The sequence below is a fragment of the Triticum urartu genome, chromosome 1A (assembly GCF_056163025.1).
Source record: "Triticum urartu cultivar PI428250 chromosome 1A, HENAU_Tu73, whole genome shotgun sequence".
Lineage (NCBI taxonomy): Eukaryota > Viridiplantae > Streptophyta > Magnoliopsida > Poales > Poaceae > Triticum > Triticum urartu.
The window spans coordinates 186,398,996-186,425,406 of record NC_141873.1 but is presented as its reverse complement, the minus strand read 5'-3'; the positions used below and the strand labels follow the sequence as shown (position 1 = coordinate 186,425,406).

At 48.1% G+C, this 26,411-nt stretch overlaps 1 protein-coding gene across 1 annotated transcript in view; it reads right to left on the bottom strand.

Moving 5' to 3' along the window:
* The window catches only part of LOC125532807 (putative metal-nicotianamine transporter YSL3), a 105,467-nt gene that overhangs the window by 60,639 nt on the left and 18,417 nt on the right, over nucleotides 1-26,411 (bottom strand). The window contains exon 2 of the mRNA XM_087517036.1: nucleotides 12,821-12,987. Coding sequence (XP_087373162.1) covers nucleotides 12,821-12,987 — 167 coding nt within the window. The remainder of the gene's footprint in view (nucleotides 1-12,820; nucleotides 12,988-26,411) is intronic.

The window sequence follows — 26,411 nt, the reverse complement described above, 5'->3', positions numbered from 1 at the left end:
GAAGATACAAGGTCTATGATCGAGCGTCAAGTACATTGCCTCGCCACCAAGCTCAACATCAACAAGACCCCCATGGTATTCAAACCGGGTGATCTAGTATGGCTACACCTCCGCAAGGACCGCTTCACGAACGAGCACAATTACAATCTACTACCGCAAGCCGATGAACCTTTCAAAGTGCTAATCCATTACAATGACAACGCCTACAAGATCGACATCCCATGGGATAAGTACAATGTAAGCGACATCTTCAATGTCAAGGACTTGGCACCCTGCCATGGTGATGAAGAACACGATCCGAGGATGGATCTCTCCCAAGGGGCTGGGGAGATGATGTAGAGCATCCCTTCATCATCCCCATGGACTCTACTACAACTCATCAAGCACCACATGGACCTATGACAAGAGGTCGAGCACGCGCCATCGAACCCAAGGTCAACTCGCTCCTACTTGAGATCGATATGGATATGAATGGATCTTGGATGCTACCTCAGCAAAACATGATATGTGTCATTAGGAACGAAGACGAACACCACCTAGCAGCTATGGGACATCCCATGGGCATAGGAGAAGGACCCCAAGACCACAAGGAAGAAGAAGACATTCAACATGAGCCAAACAACACCATCCAGCTGACCCCATGCGCATGGGCCCTCCAGACCATGTGCCCACGTGCCACCCAGAAGGCTTCTATAACCGAGACACGCACCCCCATGCACATGGCCTCCAGATCACGTGCACACATGCCCTTGTCGTTGTAGCACCCGATGCGCACGGGCATGTACCGTTCCCACGGAACCCTGTGTGCACAAGCCTCACTTACCCCGTGCGCACGGGCCTCCCAGGCTTTGGCCGTGGACGCCCTGTCTTGCCTCCCAGGTCGTCCCTTCCTATCTTTGGTTATATATTTTGAGTCTAAGACATTTGTTAGGGTTAACAAAGTATATGTGCGACATTGATAGAGCTTTGCTCGTTCTACCATTCCTCTTGGAGATCAAGACCTCTTAGGAGAGGATCCCTAGTGGATATCAAGACCCCCTATTGGAGAAGATTATCATCGAGATCTCACTTAGGAGTGGGAAGAACCTTACGTTTTGTGCTTGTTTTCTTGGATTGTTCTTGCATTCTTGTGGATGTCGACTATGCTATTCTAGTGGATGTGTGACTGGGTATTGTTTGAGTGAATTGCCTCTTTGTGTTCTTGTGATCATCCCTTTCCCCCCGTCCAAGTGTGAGAAGATCTCCACTTAGGGTTCCACCCGACAACAGCCACCCCATGAGGCTGAGCATCAATCATCCTTCCCCAAAGGTAGTGGAGGGGCTAGCGAGAGTTCTCCTTGGTGCGAGGACGCCATTCCCGCCGCCAGAGGCAGCCTTGGTCTTCTGCTTCAGTAACCGGGAGGACACGTGAACCATCATGCCGCTGTTTGATCAGTGGGGCTGGTGCCCACGGGTCATGAGGGACCCCGCGACAATCATTCAAGTGATGCCGCTTCCCAGTGGCAACAACGTCACAGGGGCAGTTGCCACAGCTCAGGGTGGACACGGTCCATCCGGTCCGGTCCCTGACCGAGCCACCGTTTGGACCGGCCGGCGGCGGTCCGGAACGGACCGGACCGACCAGTCTTGCGGTCCTGTTTCTTGGGACCGGACCGGTAGAGGCAAAGCCCGGGCCAGCCCGAGCGGACTGGACAACCGCCATCAGTAACGAGGTGCGCGGGAGCAGCGGCGAGGTAAGCGACGTGCAGGAGTGCTCTGGCGAGGTGGAAAACATCGTGAGCGCCGCTCGAGGTGGGCGACGTGCGCGGGCGGCGCGGCTGTTACTCATGAACGTGGATTCATTACCAGTTTTTGTGTTGCATGCAAGTAATATAGCGCGTGCATGAACCCATGATTTGCAGTGCGCGGGCCTTGCCGTGATTAGCGGCTCAAATCGGACGTGTAGATAATCGTCAGATGGTGCCATAATTTTTGGAACCAACCTTGTTTCTCTCGTACTTACTGTTTTCAGTTCGACTGAAAAAACTGCAAAAGAAACGACACCATGGATGGCGCGTGATTATAGGAAGCGCCCGGTATAAAATCTAGCTCCTTCCAAGAAAGCACTTGCCTCATTTGTTGGATGAGAAAATTACGAAGAAGCATTCCTCTGCGTGCGTGCTGTGCTGAAACGGCTCCCAGTGATCCGGAAATCACGGCCGGGCATTTATCCCACAGTCCAAAAAATAGTATTTGTCGTGCCATGGCACTGAAATCCGCAGCCATGGCATGAATTGGTCTGACGGTTGGGGTCGACGGCATGGTCTAGAACTCGCGAACTGCGGCGGTGCACGCAGGGCAGCGACGGCGAGCGACGGCAAGAGGCCACAGGGCACGGGGAGGAGAGGAAGGAAGGTGTGGGCAAGCTCAGGGACACGGTGGTTCAGCCCAGTTCTGCCGGTGGCCGCGACGACGAGGAAAGGCAATAGCGATGGCTATGTTTTCTCGGTCCACTCGGTTGGACTTGTTAAAGACCGGACCGGACCGAGAATGTTTCGGGCCTGATATGGCAGACCGGACCGGCCATTTTATGTAGCGAGCTAGGACCGAGCGGGCCAAGACCGAACGGGTCACGAGCAGGCCGAAAAGCCCGCTCGGTACGTCCATCTTGAGCCACAGCCGACGCCCAGAGCGAGGTGAAAGAACCCTTGCCAATGGCAAGGGCCTACAACGGCGGTGGTAGTTATGCTGGGGGGTTCCATGTCGAGCCCCTGTGGCCCGCGCCTCCAGTGGAAGAGGAGGTGCTTGGCGTGGGAAGCCCCCCGCCTAGCAGGGTGATCCCGCCTGCTAAAGCCTCGGGAGGGTGCCTAGGCAGGCCTCCTGGAGGGGACTCGGAGGAGGCCCCAGCGAGCCATGAGGAAGTAGTAGCAGCCGTCTCAAAGGAAAGCTAAGGAAGAGGCGGTGGGTCCCTAGAGACGAGTAAGGCTCCTTGCCCTGCGCGCTCTTTGTGTCCACAACTTCGTCTTGCTTGGCTTGGCCTGACCCCTAGTTATGTAGGAGGGGCTCTGCACCGAAGAAGAAGGAGGGAACCTAGGACAAGGATGCCGCAGGGCCGACCGGGGCCTAATAGGCACCGGGGGCGGTGGATACACCAACGCCCCCGCCGAGCCCCGTGGAGCGTGGCAGAGTCACCGAGGAGGAACCTGTTGAATTCTCCTAGCCGCCCGAGGAACTCCTTCCTCCTACTGGAGGAGGGGTACCTTTGAAAGGGGTCTGCACAGAGGGTAGGTAGGCACTAGTGCGGCGGCCACCATAGGCTCTGAATGATCACCAGAGCGCCATGAGCTGGAGGCGGCCGCGCCCAGCCCTCCCCGCTTGGCCGAACCATTGGCAGGTGCGGAAGTTGAGGCGGAGCTCGAGGTGGATCCTGGCCGCCCATAGGGGAACGAGCCCCCCTCGGGTGGAGACCTGGACAGGTCTGATGATGTTGCAGCCCTTGGGTCCTCGGAGCCAACAAGCGAAAATATATAATAGAACGCCTGCACCCAGGCCTTTCCTATCTAGCCATCCATTCTGCACTTCGCGATTCGTGCAAACACATTTCTCTTTTTTGTTTCTCTCGCATAAAACATGTTTTGAAGTTCAAACCTTTGCAGCATGGCAAAGCATTCTATCTAGAATCTAGGATAAATCTTTCAGATTTTTTGGTCAAAAATAAAATCTAAAAGATTTATCCTAGATTCTAGATAGAAAGCTTTGCCACGCTGCAAAGGTTTGAACTTCAAAACATGTTTTATGCGAGAGAAACAAAAAAGAGAAAATTTCAGATAAAAAGTTAGTTGTGTTGCACAGATCTTAAAGCAATATTGGATAGCTAGGATAGCAAGGCCCGGGTGACCGCCCCTTGTGGAAGGACCGGATGTGCCCTGGGCCTTGTTCCTGGTGAGCTACAGGTCCTACTGTGAAGCGGGACTCTGCGCCATGCCCAGTCAGCCTCCGCTTCCTAGAGGCCGACCTCAAGGCCGAGGAAGAGAGCCTCCGCCTGGAGCGGGAGCGCCTCGCAGAAGGCTGGCGGCAACTAGACGTGGCCGTCAAACTGAGCCGCCGCCAAGCCGACGCAGCAAGGAGGGAAAGTGAGGAGGTCGCTCGTAAGACCCGAGAGCTTCTTGGCAGGGCGATCCATGATGCGGAAGAGGCTGCCTAATGCCTGGAGGAGGTGTCAGCGGAGGACGACTTCACAGAACGCGCTGCGGCTCAGAGGCTCGACCCTCTTCCCACAAGGGGCAGTCGCCTGATGCGAGAGCAAGGCGGCGGTCCTCGAGTTCGACATGGAGGTCCGGGAGCATCAACTTCTACGGACAACCATCGAGCAGGAGAGGGAGTGAGAGCAGTTGGTTGGAGAACATGTACGACACCATGGCGGCTCGAAGAGAACGCTGCGAAGTACAAAGTGGAGATCGACAAGCAGACCAAGGATGAGATCACGCGAAAGGCCAAGGCCCTCGTCGACACCTATTCCAAGAACATGCAGAAGCAGGAGGACCGCTTCACAAAGAGCCATGGGGAGCTCAACACCGAAATTGCAAAGCTCAAGCAAGAGCTCGCGGCATCGTAGACCGAGAGGCGGAGGGTGAGGGGCTCCATGCCACAACCCGCAAGGAGTTGAAAGACCTCCAGACTCAAGTGGGTGAGGTTAGTGACGAGGCACAGAGGGTCCGCGACGAGACTACTCGGAGGCACGGGGAGGAACTCCAATGCTCCAAGATGTTCCGCGAGCTCAGCGAGCGCGCCTGCAACATCATGGCCTCTTTTTCGGTTGAGGGGGCGGAGAACCCTTTGGAAACCGATGACGCCAACAACATAGACTTCCTCACAAGGCTAGTGGAGCGGTTGGAGGCGAGCTTCGCCCGGTGGGATGAGATCCGCAACGCTCAGTGCCGCGACTTTCTGCGCCACGCGTCGACCCCCATCTTCAGTAATCTATTGTGCATCGATGGGGACTTGGACTTCGACCAGGTGCTATCTCTCATCCACGAGGAGCTTCGATTCGAGGCGAGCTCGCAAGGGAATTGGAGGACCATGTGGCAAGTCGACTGGAGCGGTTCGCACCTATCAGCGAAGGGTCGGGCGAAGACGACAACACCGTCGCCGATGATGCTGACAGTGGCTCTGCTGCTTGAGCCCCCTTGCTCTCCTTCCTGTAATAGAGTAGATGCGGCCCCATGGGGGCATGAAGGGATTTGCATGACACTTTTGCTCTAAGTAGTCGATGCTTAATGTGTGTTTTAATTTTCCTCCCAAGGCCTTTACCTCCCTTTTTACATCTCTTGTGCCCTATGTCACTAGGACCCAGCCCCTGAGGCGGGCAACAACTATCGCTGGTGTGCCTGGAGCGTGCGCTTAGCAAGGCTAGAGGGTGTAGGAGTCTTACGACTAGTAGGAGTCCCTGAGGCGTGATGCTGAGGGTACACCCTTGACGCGCAGGTGGCTCGTGCCAGGGAAGTCGGGATGGCACAAGAGAGAAATGAGCGGGAGAGAACCCGAGGGGTGCTTTAGACTTAGCTCCTTTGAGGCGTGCAGCTTGGAGCGAATCCCTTGCATGGCGCGGCTCATGAGGTGCATCCCCTCGTGAAACTTTCTTCCCATAGGGTGCCGCTCGCGAGGCCTCCAGAATGGGGCTCCAGAGGCCTTTGATATCTTACACCAGGGGAATTGCAAAGTTTTCGCGAGTAGTGCAGCAGGGCACGCTCGCGAGGTCGCATGTGGGTGTTACGCGAGGAGACAGAAGCACCAACGACTTGCTGAGGTGAATTACACGTGAGCAGGTCCACGAGCCAGAGCTCTATCGCTTAGATTTTGTAGTGCTACTAGGACTAACCCAAGCACAAACACCGTCCCCAGCCCCCGCTCGCATGACAGACATGCGGGAGATTACGAGTGCGCTAATACTCCCTAACCCCAGGGGAAGTCGAATCCCCGCTGCCTCCTTGAAAGAGAGATGCCCTGAACCAGTAGATGATAGGGGCATCACTAGACGATAGGGCCATATATAGCCGCTCGTGATTATACTATAATCATAGTATGAGCAGTGTTTTGGAATTGTAAATATACTCGAAAAGTATAAATAGATCCAAAGCAAAGAGTTTTTCCAACTTTTTTGTTGTTGTTTTCTAGATTTTTGATCGGATTTTTTGGCGGCATGGCCAAGCGGTAAGGCAGGGGACTGCAAATCCTTTATCCCCAGTTCAAATCTGGGTGCCGCCTAATTAATAAAATACTTAGGTTTTTTTATAGTGCTGATCGAATTCGATAAATTTTTACTTCGCATAAGTTCGGGCAAGAGAGTAACTGGGCCTGCCGATACTGGGTTTAGAGAAACCATACCATAGTTCTATCCTACCTAGGCACACTCAGCTGCAAGCACATAGGACTTTGAAGGAAATAGGCTTTACTAATGCAGGAAGGAGGTCATAACATAACAGAAAGATACATGTTGTCGTGTTTGACATGGGTCAGCTTGAGGATCTAACGGATGTGGGGCCCTCGGGTAAGTAGGCCGCCAGCGCTGAGCATGGGCACCCGCCAGCACTGAGCATGGGGCATCCACCAGCGTTGAGCATGGGGCATCCACTAGCGCTGAGCATGGGGCTTCCACGAGAGTGAGAAGGAGCTCCCGCGTGCCGATGGAAGCACTGGTAGAGTGAGCCCCGAAGCGCGTACAACTCCATATCGCTCGTATCTAAGGGGACATGGACAGAACTTACCGTGATGGTGGGTGTTCCATGTGTTATGTACTAGAACACTGTCCTCTATCACAAGTGGGGCCACGGTGGGTCGGGGAGTGGGTGTTAACCACTATGATGCAGGGCTCCAGGCTCATGCGCATCAGCCTTGCGAAGGTGGTTGCGGCACCCTCCGGGCCGGGAGGCATCCGCATGAGTCGGGACGAGCCCGCGATCTGGTTGATCCACGGAGGAGGGAAGGGACTCGCGGGGTGAGCCTGGTTGAGGATGACAAAGTTGACGCACATGCGCCCGCTGCTGCGCGGCTTGGTGACAGGGCTGGGGCTGATGATCCACTTAGTGTGCTTTGCTTGTTGACCTCCTGGGTGACGATTTCCTGCTTCTCGGGCACCTCATACCTGTCCTTGTGCTTGACGGGCCATGCGCTTTAGCATACGACTAAGTGGTGCTCGAACACCTCCCTCGGTAGACCAGGCATGCCTGATGTTGTCCAAGCCAACGCATGAGGGCTTGCCCGGAGGAAGGTGACGAGCAAGCCTTTCTATTTGGGGGAAGGCCCTCCACGGATGGCGAGGGAGGGGGCTGCTTCGCCTCCATGTAGCGACGCCTTCTCGGACTTGGCCCACTCTTGACAGAGCAGGGGCTTCTTCTTCGTGGTCGCCTCCTTGGCAGGCCCGGGTACGTCCTCATCGGTTGTGTACATAGTGGAGGTAGCCATGTAGGCATGCTCGAGGGTGTGCATCGCATCCTTCTTGTCGTAGTGGACCGTGAGTGTACCACTGGAGCTGGGCATCTTGACGAGGCCGTAGGCATGGTGGGTCACGACCATCAATTTCGAGAGCGCCGGGTAGCCAAGATGGAACTTTAGGGCAGGCTGATGTGAGCCACATCAAAGATGATGAACTCCATACAGTAATTCTTGCGGGTGCCGAAGGTGATGGGAAGGCGCACCTGCCCGAGGGGGACAATGGAGTCATCGGGGACACTCGAGAAGGGCCTCATGCGCAGCAGGCACTCGTAGGGCACTTGTAGCGTCTCAGAGGTCTCCACAGAGAGTGCATTGAGTCCTCAACCACCATCAATGAGCATGTTGGTGACGGCCACATTGCTGATGGTAGGCGTACACAACAGGGGAACGGGACCCATGGCCTTCGTGGACATGGGGTGGTTGCTGGCGTCAAAGGTGATGGGGAACTCACACCATTTGAGGCGGCTAGCGGACTTGAGTGCCGGGAGGGCCGCGTTCACTTCCCGAGAGAAGTTCTTGAAGTGGCGGTTGGATGGGAGGGGCTGGGCCCCGCCGAGAATGCAGGCGACCTTGCGGGGCTCTTGGTAGCCCCCAGCATTCTCAGCGGGAGGGGAGTCATTGGCGCGGGGTGGGGTGGCATTGGCTTGCATGTCAGCTTGCCGCGGCTGGTTCTGCCAGCCCTGGCGGTTGTTGTCGCCGGTGCCATTGTTGTTGTCGCCCCAGCGACCACCTCCTTTGTCGCCACCGTGGTCGTTGCCATGCTCCCTGTGGTTGCCGCAGTGCTTGGTGCGGCCCTCGCGAGGCAGCTTGAGCTCGTGGCAGTCTTTAGTGCTATGGGAGTTCACGTTGTGGTAGGTGTAGAAAGGACGGTCGTCCTTCTTGGTCTCGCCGCGGATGAAGCCGTGCTTGTATTCTGGCTCTGCCGTGAGGACGGCGGGGCCCTTGCACATGGCATCCTTGCCCTTGGCCTACGTCACGCCAGGCTTAGCGCTAGGGTCACCGTAGAGGAAAAGGCGTCCTTTTTAGGCCTTTGCGCAACGATCGACGAGGACGAACAGCTCTGCTGCGGAGTCGAGCTTGTCCCAGACGGAGAGCTTCTCGCATACCTTCACAGCCATGAAGCCATTGGTGAAGGCTAAGACTATCACGGCATCGGAAGCCTTCGGGAACCTGTTGCACACCTGATTGAAGTGCTGGACAAACTTGCGCAGGGGTTCACCAGGGCGCTGGCGCACGGCCCGCATGATGTTGTTGGTTATGAACTACTTTCACAAGTCCTCCCATGAAGAGATGGATGCCTCGGGGAGGTTCATGATCCACGTGCGTGCGACATCCTTGAGGGCCATGGGAAACCAATTCCCCATAACCCGGTCGTCCCACTTCGCGGCCTAGATGCTAATGTTCTAAAGCAGGAGGAACTCCGTGGGTTGGTGCTGCCGTCGTAGCGATCAGGGAGCTCTGGCCTGAACTTGTCAGGCCACACCAAACAGTGCAACCCGAGGGCGAGGGTCAGGTATCCCCCCGGGGGTGACGACGCCTCTGTCAAGGGCCGTGCGGTTCTAGCGCCCAGCCATGGCAACTTCATGGAGGATGTGGTCCTGACGGTTGCGCGCCTTCTCAAGGATCACATGCGTGTGCGGGGGCGTGTGGCGAATGATGTGGCAGCTATCACCATCGCCGGCCGACGCAGACGACCCGTGAGACAGCTCTGGAGGGCGCGCCGCAAGACGCTTCTCGGACACGTTGCAGGGCAGGGAAGGAGGAGGAGGCACATCTTGCCCAGGCCAATCGTTGCAGGTTTGGCGGAGCAGGCAGGGAGCGGGAGGGCACCTGGCCATCATGCACGGCGTCGACGATCTCGGTGAGGTCCCTGAGCCAGGCCTCGTAGTTGTCCTCGGTGGGGCGATAGCGCAGCAGCTACTATGCCATGAGCAGCGCGACCTGTGGAGCGAGAGGGTTGCGACGCGCGAGCGAGGAGGCGGTGGAGGAGCGGCCACACGCCTGCTCATTCGCTGACGAGTGGACGGTGGAGGCAACTCGCTCCTCAATGGGCCCAGTGGTGGTGCGAGGGCGCCTCCCAGGGGCACCTCGGGCAGCTGGCGGCGCATGGACCCTGGTGGCAGCTCGGTGCGTGACGCGCTCCCGGCGAGCGGCTGCTTCGTCCATGTGGGCGTTGACATCGAGGTCGAAGGTGCGAAGACGACAACGCCCCCTACCTAGCGCGCCAAATATCGGAGTCATAGTGCTGGTGTAATACCCTACTCCTACATATGTTGAATTTCTCTGTAATGGAGAGCTTGTGCCTCGAGGTACACGAGAGGTGGGGAGAATGGCTCGATCCCTTAACATGGGGGCGGCCCTACCCCTTTTGTAGTGCCTTGATCCTCTTCCCAAAAATATGAGTGGGAAAGGGTAGCCATAGGGCGGAAATACAAAGGTGGATAGGATCCCAGTCTTATCCTGACTAAAGGCGGTTTCTGCCTGATAAAGTAGTCTTCATGACACACTGGTGGGCTCGGCAATGACCTCTACCCTAGCATGCCAATCTGCCCTGATCTTCTTTCACCAAAGAGGAAATGCTTTGGGACTTTTTTGGGCGAGACACGCACTGCTGCTCCCTTATCACCAGAATAGAAATTGGGCTTGGTCATGCCACGTCGTCCTTGTCCTGATAGCGGGACGTCATCCACGGGACGGGCGTGGAGCCCCGCGGCTGGCATCATACGACCTTCCTCGTGAGGCAGCCGAGTGCTTCGTGGCCTCTACAGAGCTCTGCCTGTCACCAAGGGGGCCTCGCGAGGTGGGTCCATACGGAGAAGTGAAAGCAGGCAACCTGTCATGGGCCTGCCCAAGTGTCATCCATTGGGCTAGAGGCAGACGGGTCGTGGTACCCTGGTTTCCACTAGGCCGACAACGCCTATTGGTGCCTCATCTCTGTTTGCATGAATTTCTCGACCTAGCTAGATGATGGATGATGAGGATTCGATCATGCATATGGTCCACGATTACAGCGGCTATGAAAATGACAAGTGGATGATTTCCAACCATAGGTGGACACCCAGCTGATGCATGCTCGGATGTCGAACGACCAACGATCGCAGGTCCAACCATCACAGACCTAGCCAACATAGACAAAACATCACAGCAGAGACCACCTGGAAGGTGATCTTGATGACATGTGGGCAGTGGGTGCAGATCCAAAGAAGAAGAAAAGGAAAAAACTTAAAAATGAATGAGGATTAATGTTTGGTTGATGCATGGTTGCCCACAAGAAATGATCTAATCATGGCACAGAGCAAAGGGAACTACCATTCAGAAAATAGTGCATGATTCATTCAATTATCACAAGCACTTTGATCTGTATCAACGATGATGTTCCGTGAGTGTAAGTCAAAGTCACCACTAATCAATGGTACACCATTCAAGAGGCCACATGCAACTATTGTGGCTATTACAAACAGTTGCAAGTCCGATGGCTAAGTGGTGCGACATTCCAATAGAACATAAGTTTTTTTGCTCTGTGTGTTAGGTATTTGGTCTGATATGCTCTATGTTTAGTCATTTGGCCAAATATGTAAGTAGTTCATCATGCATTTTCTTTGTATCCTGGTTGTGCACTCACATTGTTCTTAAATGCAGAGAGAAGCACTTCATATTCATGCATTGTTGGATTAAGTTGAATGTGCACCACAAGTGGCTCAATGTCATGGAAAAATCCATTAAGACCACTCCCATGTCCAGTGTAGGTGAGGATAGTGAACCAACAAATGGCCTTTGCTCCAGCCAAAATGATGGCTAGGAACCGAGGGAGAAATTCAGAGTTGTAGAAGGACAAGTGCGATGGTGCAACCGCCAATGTGATATAGAGCTTTGAGGAAATCCTAGCAAAAAATAGGAGTACGTCAAGTGCAATGACATGAAGGGGATAAAGAATGCCAAGAGTGTTTACAAGTTCATAGTGGTGCAACAGAAATTGATCAAGCTCAAAGAAAAAAGGTTGAGCTCCCGAATGATTTGGAGGACACCAAGGTGTTGACTATGAGATATTTGACTTGGATCCTGATGTAGTGAAGATCGTGTGAGCCCACCATGCTAGGATGTTGAAGTGCTTGATGGCCGATTTGGAGGAGTCAGATGGCGAGGAGGAGGCGGGCACACAGTGAAGAATTCGGCACAACAACTAGTTTGGGAGGCAAAATGATTGTGTTTTTTTGCACAGACAGCCGGACTGGCAATTTTTCTGCTCGGCTACATGTACAAAACTTTATGAAATCCAGCATTCAATGTGTTTTAGATGTGATTGCATATCTTTGCACTTCATATAAATTGCTACTAATGTACGTATGCAGGACAAATGGAGGATGCTGGATCGGGAGTGGACATTTGAAGTATAGTGTTGGATGACCAGCTTCGCAAGTGCTGAAACTGTCCATACAAGTTTAAGGTGTGTGTTTTGATGTGCGGTGTTGGAGATTCCCTTGGAGTTCTTGTGTGACCCTACCTCATCCTAATATTGGCCAACTATGTAAGGAAACTTGATAGTAGTGGTCGACCTACATGTCGTATTCTGGATGGGCCAGCTAAAGGAATTTACACAAAATATTATTTCTAAGGCCCAATTTTATCCGTACCTACGATTATCTGCAGTTTGTCCATGACTCATTTTTTCTCCTAGTAGGCTCTTCGACTGCTTGACATCATATAAAAAGGACCAAAATTCATATTCACGAGGACTTAAACTCAGATTTAATGATGAGACAGCACATCCAGTCCTATCAAGTGATCAACATAAACAAGAATCTCTTTCATGTTAACTAATACTTTAACTAGAGTTGTTCTTTAAACTACTCTTAATATGACTAGTTTAACGTGCAGACATAGACAATTTTTAGGGAAAGAGTTTTCTTTGAAAACTAACGATCTATGATGGGAAACAACAACAATATACAATACGACAACATGAGTGTAAATATGGTACTCCACATATTTGGTCTATGTAGGGATAAGCTTTTGCAACAATTACACTATTAATATGTAAGGCTTTGTGATACAAAATCACAATAATAAATAAGTACTTTGGAATTTTAATTTAATGGCATCCATTATGTGCTGCATAACATACATATTAATAGAGCAGTTGGTGGCCAATAATTTTTCATCAGGGGACCAAATATGTAGAGCAAAATAATAGAGTGGGTACTTAAATTTATGTTTTCATACAAAAAGGCCATATTCTAGACGCAACCATCCGCACATGATGACCATTGGATAGTGTGAATATTGCACACAAAATGCACAATTAATGATTGAGAATAATCATTTAACATGCGTAATATGAAAGAAGCATTACCTGGTTAAAGGGGACACTAATGAAGATAGACATTAGACCAATCAAGAGTAGGAATAACATCCATCCCCCTGTTGGAAAGTTATCAACAATGTCTCTCGGATCTGACTCTTCACCGAGTGACTTTGCCACAACAGAGGTCATTGATACGATGTACAAGGCACATCCACCTAGAAGAGGGAAAATAAAAAAGAAAATCGTCACTACAAACCGGAACAAAACATGATTTGTTTCGGGAGTCTTTGAGTGGTTTAGAAGTACTATACATGCTCGAAAATTAATACTCATGTAAACATACAATAGAAAAGCTTAGTTCGGTTACCAAATTTGCAATCCTACCTTGTTATATATCCCAAAAATGCAACCAATGTTTGTCTTGGATATTACATGGGTGTATGAGTTCGGATGACTAGAGTTAGAATACAAGTATGTGCAGATAAATTTACAAATGAAATAAAATAAAATAAAATCTAGTTTGACCCATGTACCAATATTGTAGCATGCAGAGGTTCCGGTAGCCCCCCATGACCCACCCACCAATGTTACCTATTTTGTGCCCCCTTCTAAAACCTATGCCTCCATGTAGTTAGTTAGTGCTTTAGCTACCAAATTAGCAAAGCTTAGCTATAATCCTCTAGCTTCTATGCACTACCTCCAACCTCGTAGCACATACAGTAATATTACCATTAGCTCAGAAATGATTCGTCAAATGAAAGATAGGGTAATGCCCTCCACTAAAGGAGCTGCCATATATTCATAGGCCTTAACTTAATTAAGGTTTTAATCATCATGTACTTTTGCATGCATGAAAACATTCTACAAAATGGCAATATACATATGGTCAACCAAACGACTACACACAAAGGCATAGTACCTGTTAGTGGTGATAAATAAACCACTAGCGAGTACCTAACCCCTGAATGGACATACACCCCAGAATCAACCACCTTACACTACTACCTACTTGCAACGATACCCACTAGGGGTCCTTGTCAGCACAAGATCATGAATAGAGGATGTGCATGTACACATGATGCCATAACATTTGTAAACCTGACAGAGATGTTGACCTTAAAAAAGTAGCATATGACACAATGGCCATCCTAGACGCGATGAATAAGCACAAACTCAACCTCATCATATGGCCTAGGAGGTTTCCATGGTGTGTCATGCTCCCCTAGCTTTTCCAGGCGGCGATGTGGTGGAGGAGAGTCGGAACTAGGCAAAATTGGGGATTTGGTACGGTTGGAGTGCCTCGATAAGAGGAGTTAGAAGTGGTGGAGAGCTTGGGTTAAAGACACCGAATTTAGTGCTCAATGAGCATGAGGATGTTGGATAATGTTTTAGTTGAATACTGCCATATAGCCCCTCAATAGCACTCTCCTCCATGTAACACTTGTCAATGCATAGTATCGCCGATGATGGTGCTTGCGAAGATTAGATGGAGAAGGGAGGCTTGGTAAAGAGAATAAGGTGCATCCACCATTGGTTAGGAGAAAATGAATGAGGGGAGGGGGCAATGAGTGGAATTATTTCTCAGAGGGCTTTTTATATGGGAGATAGTCTAAATCTAGTGGGCTTTTCTCTAGTGGGCTAGCTTATTGCCGCTCACATACCAAATTTCGCCCTTCACTAGTGTGCATCACCCTAGTAATGAGTAAAATTGGACCTACCAGTACCAACAAGATGTTAGAGTTTGATATATCACCAGTCACAGACAAGAAATTAGGTCCATTAGTTGTAAGTTTTTGGTGAAAACTCAGTGATGTGTAGAAGTCACCATCGGGGACATAATTTTCTGCATGTTATGGTTGTTGGTACCATTGATAGGTCATATATTCCAATAACTAAATCAGGGAAGAGTGTTTTTGCTGATGTTGGTGTATTACTTGTAGGAGATGAAAGTAAGAGATAATCTATTCTATAAAATAATTTCTCTTCTCTATATGAAATAGATTGCATAGGTAAGACCATCTTGTCAACTATCATACAATCACGTATATTAAACTCCATAGTCACCCCAATCATATCATGTACAACGCTACACTAGCAAGGACTACAAAGTCTACACATTCGTCACCTCTTAATTTGTTCACTTCTAGGCGTATTTTAGGTATAACCTCTTGCCAATGATGTGGTATCCTCCACCAGGCAAACCTCATATCAAAATCTCACAGAAACAACCATTGTTGATCGTCTCATGTCTCCCTTCCTAACACACATATATGTGTCATTTTTATTCGTTGCATTACACTAGCAACTAGCTCCAACCTATGAATCGATACATATACAAGAGTAGCAAATTATATTTTCCCAAACCTTGATCTAGTTTTTAACTCTAGTAGCCATGATCCTGCGACAATACAATTTTCATATATTTGAAAAAACAAATAAATTTCTAAGAGTGTTAGAAGTGAAAAAGAATTAAGTTGCTTTCAACCCAACTGCCTACGCGGTTGTGTTAGTCCAGTTTTTTCCACTTCATCCAAAATCATGCTTAATGGACTCTAAATCTAGACATTCTAGTTTGGAAAATATGTATTCTTCATGGAGACCATCTCTCCCTGCCACCCTCACTCATATCCTTTAATTCTCTACATCGTATTTATAAGCTCACAACTAACATCTTCCCATAGCTCTATGCTAGATTTAGATTCTAGACTATGCTAATAATGCCACAATCATCTCTATGTTATTTGGTGGTACTGCTACAACCTTAAGCAAATCCTGGATAACTTTGCCCTTGTGTCTGGCCTCATGAAAAAGAATCCAAAGATCCCCCATTTCTTTGGTCGGATGCGAATATGTCTACTTCCATTGTGTCATGGTATAACTTCAACCATAAGGTGTTGATTTCCAAATAAAGTACATTGGCCTATATCTCTTCCTACAAAGGTTGCAAATAATTTTTGTGGAAACAAATTCTACCTGACCATGCATTTTTTCCCACCTTAGTTTGAAAGATAAGTCTCGTCATGTCAGTTTTAAGTTCGTACACATTATATTTCTGCATAACGCTCGAGGTGAATACATGACCTTTTTAATGATTATAATAATATAAGTATATGCTTAATTTGTCATGGTGTCACAACATCTGTAGTGATGAATGCAAGGTCAGTAGGGCCAAAAACATTGGTGGTATTTTAATCCTCTACCACTCGCAAAAAAATCCTCTACCTTGGGAACTTTTTCCCATCTGATGGTTTGATATGAATGGTCCTCGTCGCGCAAGCCCTGGCTAAGTTTGGAAAATTGTATTGATGAGTCAAATTCTTAGCTCTTCTCGACTTGAGTGCTCATGACTATTTGTGATTGATCAAATCCATTTTTTTCATTCCTCTGATCTAGAAATTTCGAAACATAAAGGCTTTATCCCCTCCCATAGTTTCTACTTTTAAAATTCAAGTTGCAAAAGAAAACAACTAAGGTTGCAAAATAGATCTTGGATGCAACACTTCAAGCCTCGACTCTTTTGGCTGAGCACATTTTGCAACTTGATTCAGCAAAATTAGGATGACACCATTCATATTCTATCAACCCAATGGGTTAATTCTATAGGATCGACCAGCGAGGCATGGTTTTTCATGCAGCTCTACCATTTGCAAATTCTTTGCTTGCTAGGACCCTCAAAACATCCTTTGTATGGGTAATAAGATAACAATCAGTTGATTGCCCTGCAAACCTTTATGCATATCGAAGATGACTACCAATACAAGTAGCTAAGCTTCTCTTGTCCAAGTACAAATACCTGAAGCACATCTTAATGGCCATAGTCTTACTGAACAAGAATGGTGACCTCTCTTTTGCCCCTAGCTATGTCTACTCATCGTCACTGAATTAAGAAGCAACTTCACAAGCAACCCTGTAATTTGCTGTGAAGGCCTTCTATCCCTTATGGTTCTCTTCTACTTCAAATTTAGTTTGTTCATTGCATTCTTGCTCATGTAAAATATTAAGGAAGAAGGAAAGGAATGACTCATCAGGGGGCAAAGCAAGTTGCACAAAAAGTTCGCATAGACTATCTTGTTTATGTGATATATACACCACATTACTTCCAACTCCCACATATGGCCTAACTAAGCAAGGGCGCACGCGAGGATCGGTTTGACATTCGAGCTTGGGATTTCCTCCTTAGTTTTTCAACTATTTTCTTCTTTCGGTTCTTGTTGGCCTTTTTGTGTGTGTTTCTCCGGTTTTTTATTTTTCTTCTTCCATTTACAATTTTTCTAGTTTGAGAAATATATGAACACTTTTTAAAATGTGAGAGTTTTTTAAGACGAGATTTGTTTAAATACAAAAATATTTTATTTAAAATCTGTAACACTTTAAAAAAAGTATATGAACATATTTGAAAATGTGCGAAAAAATTAAACTAAAAAATTAGTTGAAGTGCATGATGAGTAACAATAATACGCCAAGAACATTTTTTGAATACACGATAAACAAATGTTAAATACCCAATGATTAGTGGTTTAATGTGTGTGTTGTGTGTGTTTTAATACATGATGAGCATTTTTCCAAAATTTAATGAACATCTTAAAATACAAGATTAATATTTTAATACATGACGAGAATTTTCAATGCATGATCATAATTCGTTGAAATACACAATGAATTGTTCTGCTCTAATCATCATTTTTGGCAAGTCCCTAGTGCTTAATCAGTCTGTCGTCAATCTTATTTTTTCCAATAAGAACCTAGTTATTTTCTTAGCGTTTGCATGTACCTGCAGGTTTTATCTCACTTCTTGAAGGCAAAGTATCCCCCCCCTCACACACACACGCATGCACACAAATTCTGCAAACACTCCCACAATTTTCTATTTGCATGTCAATTTACATTTTATTTTGGTGTGGCCGTTGCTTTGTGATCCATCATTCAAAGGGGTAAGCATTGATATTTTTCGTTGGAGAATAACCTAGCGATGATTCAATCATGTCTTTATCAATTGCATGATCTTGTCCTAATTGAAAATAACTAGCCAGCATCGTGTGCACCTTTGATATGAATTCTCTCCTTTTACTGTGTTTATAGTTGCATTTCTCCTTTTTCTGAATATAATATGTTCTACTAGTTGCCTCTTGGGAATTTGACCCGTATGCTTGGACATATACTGTGCATTTGTTATCGGGTGCCTAGTTTTCTCTACTCGTGAGAATAGGAGGTGCTATCTTCTTACTACTAGATATAATTAGTTCACTTATGAGATAATTATGATTTGTTGAGATAATTTGTTTGGCTAGTATGTCGTTGTCGATACTATGTATTAATTTTATTTTCTTCTTTTCCCACCAAGGATTCAACCTTGATAGCAGTGCTAAAATGTGGTGTTTAGTTTAAGACTTTACTGCTCAACTGAAATACCTTTACTCTATTCGGTGTTTCCCTCCCCCTCTTTTCTCCTCATGTCACATAGCCAAGTTAGGTTGTGTGCTATCCTTTTGATCTTGGCATACTATTCTTATACCCAATTGCATATATGGAACATGAATCACATAATTATTTGTGGTACTATAGTGATACCTAACACACTAATCTTTGTTTCTTCCTGCTCCATGTGTATATATCATGTTGATGCTTAGCTTCAGAAGTATTACTAGCAGCCAAGTTGTAATAACGCATATGCCTTTTTATGTTTTTATTCTTTATCATTACCATTCTTTTATCACGAGCAATATAATAGTTTTTCAAATAACCAAAATAGCTGGAATTTTTCTTTCACCAACAATTTGCAATTTAAGGTCTTTTATGTGATTATTCGTATAAATATCTATGTTTACCTACATTTATCATCAGTTTCCTCGTTTTATTTGGAGAAAGTGTTTGTCTGTTTTTTCTGGGTTCTCGTGGACTTTTTCCTCCTGTAAACTACGCGGCTTCTACAAAATACTTGTCACTGTTGATTTCATCAAAACATTTGTATTATGTTTTCACTCTCTCTTCCATCTCGCACTTCATTCTTTATTTGATTTCTTCATTCCACATATGTAGTTACTTTTCATTTTCTTAATACTAAATTTTTCATTGACAAACTTGCACGACACTAGTAGGAGTCCTTATTGGGCTGGAGGGGTAGATCGGACTATCAGTGGTGGTGTTACTAAATGAAAGGACTTCCCGGAACCTTGTAGTGTCATTAACCAAATGTTAGTGTATCGACCTTATTTTTCTAATCCATCTTGTAGTTCGGACGATGAACAGTTTTTCATGGTATTGGCAGCTTCTATGTATTTCTCTGTTATTGGATGATTGTGTATTTGTATCTTTAAGATTTGGAAGTCCATGTGTTAGTGCACCTAATACCAGGACTGGTAAAGGAGGAAGATGGGAGGGTCTTTCTGAAGAAAAACATCATGAAGGCAGAAGGCAAAATAATGAATATTTACATAATGAACATGCCTCATTCTCTGAATTTGTTCTTTTAGTTGTGTTGCTCCTGTCACCTAGGTTGCATTGTGCAATTTTTATCACCGCTGATGTGTTGGTGTGCACTCCATGCATCATTTTCAGTAGTTGCTTGTGTACATTGAATACCTTTTTCCGATATGGGTGCTTTATTACATAAAAAGTTTAAGTATTACTCCCAGCCTCTCAATAACTAAGATGCACACAACCAAACCAAATCCACTCTTAAAAAGGAAACGACAAAATTCAAGTATTCAGACTGTATGATGTCTACTCAATGGGAGGGCCAATCCTAAGATCATGCTACCATCCATGTCAGGTAAAAGTATCCCTCCCCGTGTTCTCCAAGCATGTACACACCTGTATAAATAGGTCCCGATTCTCCACACAATGTAGAGATGACCATAAATGGAGTGTACCGGTCCATTGAATACCTCAACTATTTACACTGGTTCAGAATCTTTGTTGTCCACTACGTTTTTAATTTATAGAAGTTTGACATGAATTTGTATTTTTTTAGCATAAGAAATTTGAAGTTAGCCCCAAACCAGTTTTTTTGTCATAACAAACTCGGTTTTTATCTTTATCTTTGTCATATTTTGCATTGGAGATGGGTGGAGGCTCCACAAAACCATAAGATAGGAGTACACACGATGGTCACATTTACTTCCAAGGCTGGCTAGAAGAGGTTGTGCTGAAAAGTTATCTTGAGATGCCATGGATGTTTTATTTTTTTCCAAAAAGGATGATTACCCAGCTTGTGCATCAAGCGATGCACACAACCATTTATTAGATAGTCTCAAGTCTCAAAGTATGAATAATATCTCACCGCGGATGTGCCGCTTGCTTTCTGGTTTTCACTTCAATGACCTATACAACTACATCAGTATCCATACATATGACCTTCTTTAGTTGGTGTTGGTATGTGGGACTATTTTCAATCATATATAAGTCTTTTTTGGTTCAAGAATATATGTTCTTTCAACAATTCATTTTATTTTTCCAGTCTATGTCAACCGTGTGTATTTTTCTTGTAATTTATGACCATGATAAGAAGTTAGCATTCTAGTCCACCCATCTATGTGTGAACAAGCCTAAGTGTCGATATTGCTTCCTTTCCAAGGGTGGCAATAACAAAAGGGGGGCTGGAGTCGTCCCCTCAGTTTTTTGTAAAACACAATGTTGATGTATCCTTTGACCATGATCAACTTGGGGGTACAGTCGGGGCAGTCCTGAGGGATGATAAAGGCAAATTCATTGCATGCCTGAATGGGAAGATAGAATGATGCCCATATGTGTTAAAGTTGAAGCTTTGGCACTCAAATTTGAGTTTTCTCTTGTGCAAAGGGTGGGGTGTAATCGTCTTGTCATTAACTCGGATAACCTGAAGGTCATCGACACCTTGAAGAGTAGAGGATATTCTACAGGCACGGCGGTGGCGGTTTTTGATGACTATTATCATTTTGCCTATGATTTTCCTATGTCTAGGTTTGAAGATTGCAATGTAGAAGCTAATAAGGTAGCACATGAACTGGTTAGGTTGGCTAGATTTTCTTCGACTTTAGATTGGCTTGAGGAACCTCTGTATTAAATTGTAACCCTCTCATCCCACTGGCTCTGACTGAAAAGAGTTCGGGCACCCCTTTCTATGATGTCTGCTCCAATGTGCCACACTGGCCCTAGCTCCCAATCCATATCTGGTATTGTGGATGTTCCCCATCTCCTATCCCAGCCGCTGTGGTGCCCATGAGAAAGAAGAATAAATGTTCAGTTAAGAAGTATTCAGCCAAGAGCAGGGCCTCATCTGGCTCCAAGCACTTGATGGCTAGTCTCCACAGTTGGCTTGATGATCACTTTGGAATGACAACAGGGTCTGCTTCTGCTGGGGCAGCGCCTTTGCTCGCGGCGTGTTCGATTCCTCCCTGGTCTCCTGTCTCCACTACACGCAATGGCCGCAAGGTCCGAGATAGCGGGGAACTAGTGGCTACGCGTGCGGCTAGGCTAGTGGTGGCCAAGGATCTTCCTCGCCCAGGTACTGCATCCCCCTCCTTGCACTCTCCTATTCGGTTGGTTCTTCCATATTTACCTAATAGTCACTTGGTGAGTGTGTTAGCGGATGTTGGGGTATCTTTTGGTCCTCATGTTGGGTCTCCCTGCACCCTCCTTTCTTTCGTGTGTGCTAATCAAGTTGCCCAAGGTGCTATTTCTAAAGCAAAGGAGGTGGCGGCTTGGAAGTGACCATCTCCCTCCTTATAGGGTGTAGGCCCATTGGATGCTAGTAGGGGCCATCCTTCTCCGGCTCCTGCCAAACTGGTGCATCTCAAGCATCCAAAATCATGTGTTGCCCCGTGTAGGTCAAGTCTTCACATTAAGATTCTTTCTTTCAAATGAGGTCTTTGTTCTGCAATATTAGGGATTTCGACGCTAGGGGGCACCGGGATTAGATTCATAATTTGGTTAGGGTGATGAGGTGGATTTGGCATGCCTAATCAAAACGTTTAAAGCTTCATTTTCTAAAAATGAATTATCTTCCATAGCTTGGGCTGACATATTTTATTGGAAATGGTTTCCAACTTCCGGGCATTCGGGAGGAATCCTTATTGGGGAGAAACAAGATGTTTTTTGATTTTATGGCTTTTGATCAAGGATTTTTTTGGCCTAGCATGGCGCTGATGCACAAGCAGTTGAACATGCTTTGGGAGGTTATTGTCATTTACGGTATGGATGGTCACTCGATTTGTTCTCTATTTATTGATGAGCTCTCCACTAAGATTGAGTCATGTTCCCTTCAGCTCTCGATTGGAGGCGACTTTAATCTCCTGAGATCACCTACTAATAAGAGCAACAATAACTTCTCATGGCCTCTTGCTGATTCAATTAATGAGTTTATCCTTTATTGTGCTCTTCGTGAGATCTCGTAGGTGGGCGCTCGCTTGACTTGGTCTAATCATCAGCCCTTACCCGTCTATAATTTTTTATTGTTCCATACTATTATATTATCATTCTTGGATGTTTTACATTCATTTTATAGCAAGTTTATATCAATTATTGGGACTAGCCTATTGCCATAGTGCCATGTACAAGTTGTTATTTTTTTTTGTTTTTACTTCATACAATATCAGTACCAAACAAAGTCCAAATGCCACGAAACTTTTTGGAGATTTTTTCTATCCAGAAGAAAGCTTGGGAGCCAAGATGTACCTCAGGCAAGGCCCGTGTGGCCCACAACCCACAAGCGAGTGCGTCCTAATGGGTGGTGGTGCCCACGGGACTCCTTTCCACCGCCTCTCAGCTCTATAAATACTGAAATATTCCAGAAACCCTAGGGGATTTGATGATAGAAAATTCCAGCTGCGGCAATTTCTAGAGCCACGAGATCCAATCTAGAGCCCTATTTTGGCACCCTCTCGGAGGGTAACACGATCATGGAGGGTTTCATCATCCTCATTGGTGCTCCTCTGATGATGCATGAGTAGTTCACCATAGACCTACGGGTCCATAGGCAGTTGCTAGATGGCTTTTTGATTCTCAATATAGTGTTTTCCTCGATGTTCTTGGAGATCTATTTGATGTAATGACTTTTTTGCGATGTGTTTGTTGGGATCCAATGAATTGTGAGTTTATGATCAGATCTTTCTATGAATACTATATGAGTCTTCTTTGATCTCTTATATGCATGATTGTTATAGCCTCGTATTTCTTCTCTGAAACTTTGGTTTGGTATGGCCAACTAGATTGCTTTTTCTTGCAATGGGAAGAGGTGCTTTGTGTTGGGTTCAATCTTGTTGTGTCCTCACCCAGTGACAGAAGGGGTAGCGAGGCACACATGTATCGTTGCTATTAAGGATAAAAAGATGGGTTCTATTCCTACATGAATAGATCTTGTCTACATCATGTCATCATTCATACTGCATTACCCCGTTTCTCCATGAACTTAATACAGTAGATTCATGTTGGATAGCGGTTGATGTGTGGAGTAGATGCAGGCAGGAGTCAGTCTACTAATCTTGGATGTGATGCCTATATACATGATCATTGCCTTGGATATCGTCATAATTATTTGCTATTCTATCAATTGCCCAACAGCAATTTGTTTACCCACCATATGCTATTTTCTCGAGAGAAGCCACTAGTGAAATCTACAACCCTCGGGTCTATCTTTTATCATATAGTTTTCAGATCTATTATTCCGAAAATAAATTTCTGCACTTTTATTTATTTATTTATTTATTTTGTGTTTTTGCAAGATCTATTTATCAAATCTAATAAAATTTTCTCTGTCTCAATACTGAGGAGGGATTGACAACCCCTCTTATGCGTTGGGTTGCAAGTATTTGGTCTTTGTGCGTAGGTGTTGTTTACATAGTGTTAATTGGTTCTCTGTTGGTGGGAACGACACCTATGGGGCACTGGGATCCCTTCTACGGTAGGCGAGTGTGGGGTTGTGAGAAGAGCGGGTCTGACAGGAAGCACACGGATCGTTTACCCAGGTTTGGGCCGCGAAGATGCATAATACCCTAGTTCTGCTTTGGTGGATGTATTTGAGTGTGTTCTTGTGTTCTTGAGCTAGCTCCGAGGTGCAAGTTGCCCAAAAGAGCCAAATCCCTCCCCTGGTCGCCTCGGGCCTCCTTTTATAGGCAAAATGGGGTCGCCACAGTGGCACACAGGAGGTGGAAAGGTCTACTGTCCATGAGCCTATCCTCTGGGATAGTCGGACAAACGCATTAAATGTGCTGCCAACATGCCCCCTTGCTTTATTGGGGACGCCAGGGAAGGAAAACCCAGCTGTCGCCGCCTTGTCTGGCCTTGACACGCGTCCGAGCTGACAGGGTGTCGTGGCGCCACGTTGGCTGGCTGCTGGGCTGGCACGGTGGTGGAGCCTTCAGGAAGACTTGCATGCCACCACGCAGGAGCTTGCTGGGTTGGTGTAGAAGCCGCATGTCGCCACGCAGGTGCTTGCTCAACTGGTTGAGCTGGCAGCTGCACAGGGACGGCGGTGGAGTCTTGGCTGGCGCAGGCCTAGCAGTGGCCCTGCTGATGCCCTCAGCAAGGGTCTTGCAGGGGGCCCGGCAAGGGTCTTACCGTGGCGTGGCTGTCATCCCCTGCAAGAGTCTTGCCGGGGGTCTTGCGTATTTCCTCGGCTAGGATCCTCCCGAGGGTCACCGTCTTCAGGTCCTCATCTAAACTCATATGTCTATGATCTTGACGAAGATTTGCATGCCACCACAGAGGCGCCTCCTGAGCCCTGGCTCCAATTTACTTGATTGGGTTGGAGCCTGTGGGCTCAAGGGTGGCTCGCTCTGCTGGTGTTGGGCAAGTTGCCCTAACAAGGGCCTTGCCGGGGCTGCGGAGGCTGCCTCGGCAAGGATCTTGCCGAGGTAGTCCACCTCGCCCTCTTGCCCTCCCGCGCTTCTGGTCCTGGCGTCGCCTTGGTTGTCTTGTGCTTCGGCTTCTCTTAGGCTTCCCTCCTCTGCCCTGCTAAGTGTGGCCGCAACGCGTGGCTCTGACTACTTGTGCACAAGTAAAGGGGTCAAAAGGAGAGCCCCTACTTTTGTACACCGACAGGAGCCCCCAGGCCTGGGCCACGCATAAGCGCGACGCATTGTTGGGCTCGGCCCAGAACGGTGCACGGGCAGGTGGGGCGGATTTTACCACAGTAACTTCTCGTCCGCTGCGCTTCCCCACGACCCGCATTGAACGCGCGACGTGGAGGGTCTTGCATGACGTGGGGGTCATTAGTGGGGCGGTTCTCGCACGCAGGCCTCACATCTTGGTTAATGGGAGAGGATGCGGCTCGTGCCTTCACAATAAAAGGAGGAATAACCGCGGGCGCGCTGCTCACTTTACCACCCGCCTGCGCCTTTTCCAATCTTGGAACCTCCATCCCTTTCTCCTTCCTTCTCATGCTTCTGCCCCTTCTTGCCGCTGCTGCGTCTTTGCTTTCCTCTGCCCCTCGCCTCTCGCAGCCGCCATGGCCCCCAAAACCAACAAGGGAAAAGGATGGCCAAGGACACCCGAGCGACGGAGCCAGCGGAGAGTGAGTTGGCGGTGCGGCGGACATACCTCGCCTACTTCCCCTCGACGGTCGATGTTTTCGAGCTCCGGGACAACTTCAAGCCCCTGTGGGGGTGCAAGACGGGGGGGGGGGGACGACAGGGCATCCACACACGTGCATCGCCCCTCCAACTGCGCCGAGGCCGCCCCGAATCGGTACCCGTTTTTCGTCGACTACTTCTCTTGCAGCCTCTGCCCCGTTTCTCCGATTTCTTCAATGATGTGATGCACACATTTGGCTTCCACCTTCTGGATTTTACTCCAAATTATGTGTCATGCATAGATCTTTTTGCCCACCTCTGTGAGGGCTTCGCCAGAGTCGTCCCCAACACGGCGCTCTTCCACCATTAATTTTACCCTTGCATCCAAGGGGAGGCGCCATCTCTGGTTGCGTCACCTGGATCCCGAGGTCCAAAGGGACGTACCCAGAGGGTGCCCAGAAGGAGAGGTGGGAAGAATGGCGGGGTTTGTGGTGCTGGATCAAGGAGGACGACCCACAGGAGTGCTGCCAGGTTCGCCTGGCACCGCCAGTTCGCAAGCCCGACTGGGCGACGTCAACGCCCAGGACGACAAGCTCAAGATCGCCATCACCCAGATTCTTTGCCTCACCGAGGCCGGGCTCACCCTTCAAATGATCGGGGCGGATTTCATCCGCCACCGAATCGCTCCGCTGCATAACAAGGGGAGGTCGGCCTTCCAGCTTGACGTGGGCCGCGACGGCAAGCCCGAGAGGTCCGGCAAGGCTGCGAAGGCCGGCAAGGTCGCCAAGGGGCCCTTGTTTGGGTTGCCGGCGGGGGTGGTCCCGCTGAGTAATAACTCACGCAGGAACGACATCATCGCCATGATGCCTGACTGCAACGCGCACAACCCCATCCCAAATTGGGCCGAGCTGCCTTAGGAGCAGGCGCAGGAGTTCTTCGACTGTCTGGAGGAGAAGTACGTCCGTGACGAGCCACGGCTCGTCCAGGACACCACCCAGGCGGAGATGGACTACTTCGCTGCCAGGGCGGCGGAGGCGGAGCTCGCCAAGGAGGCCGGCAGTGTCGGTGGTGTGGAGGACAAGGCCGCGGCGGCCGCAGAGGAGAAGGAACTCACCCAGTGGGTGCAGTCCGAAGGGGAGGCCAGCAGCGCCCGC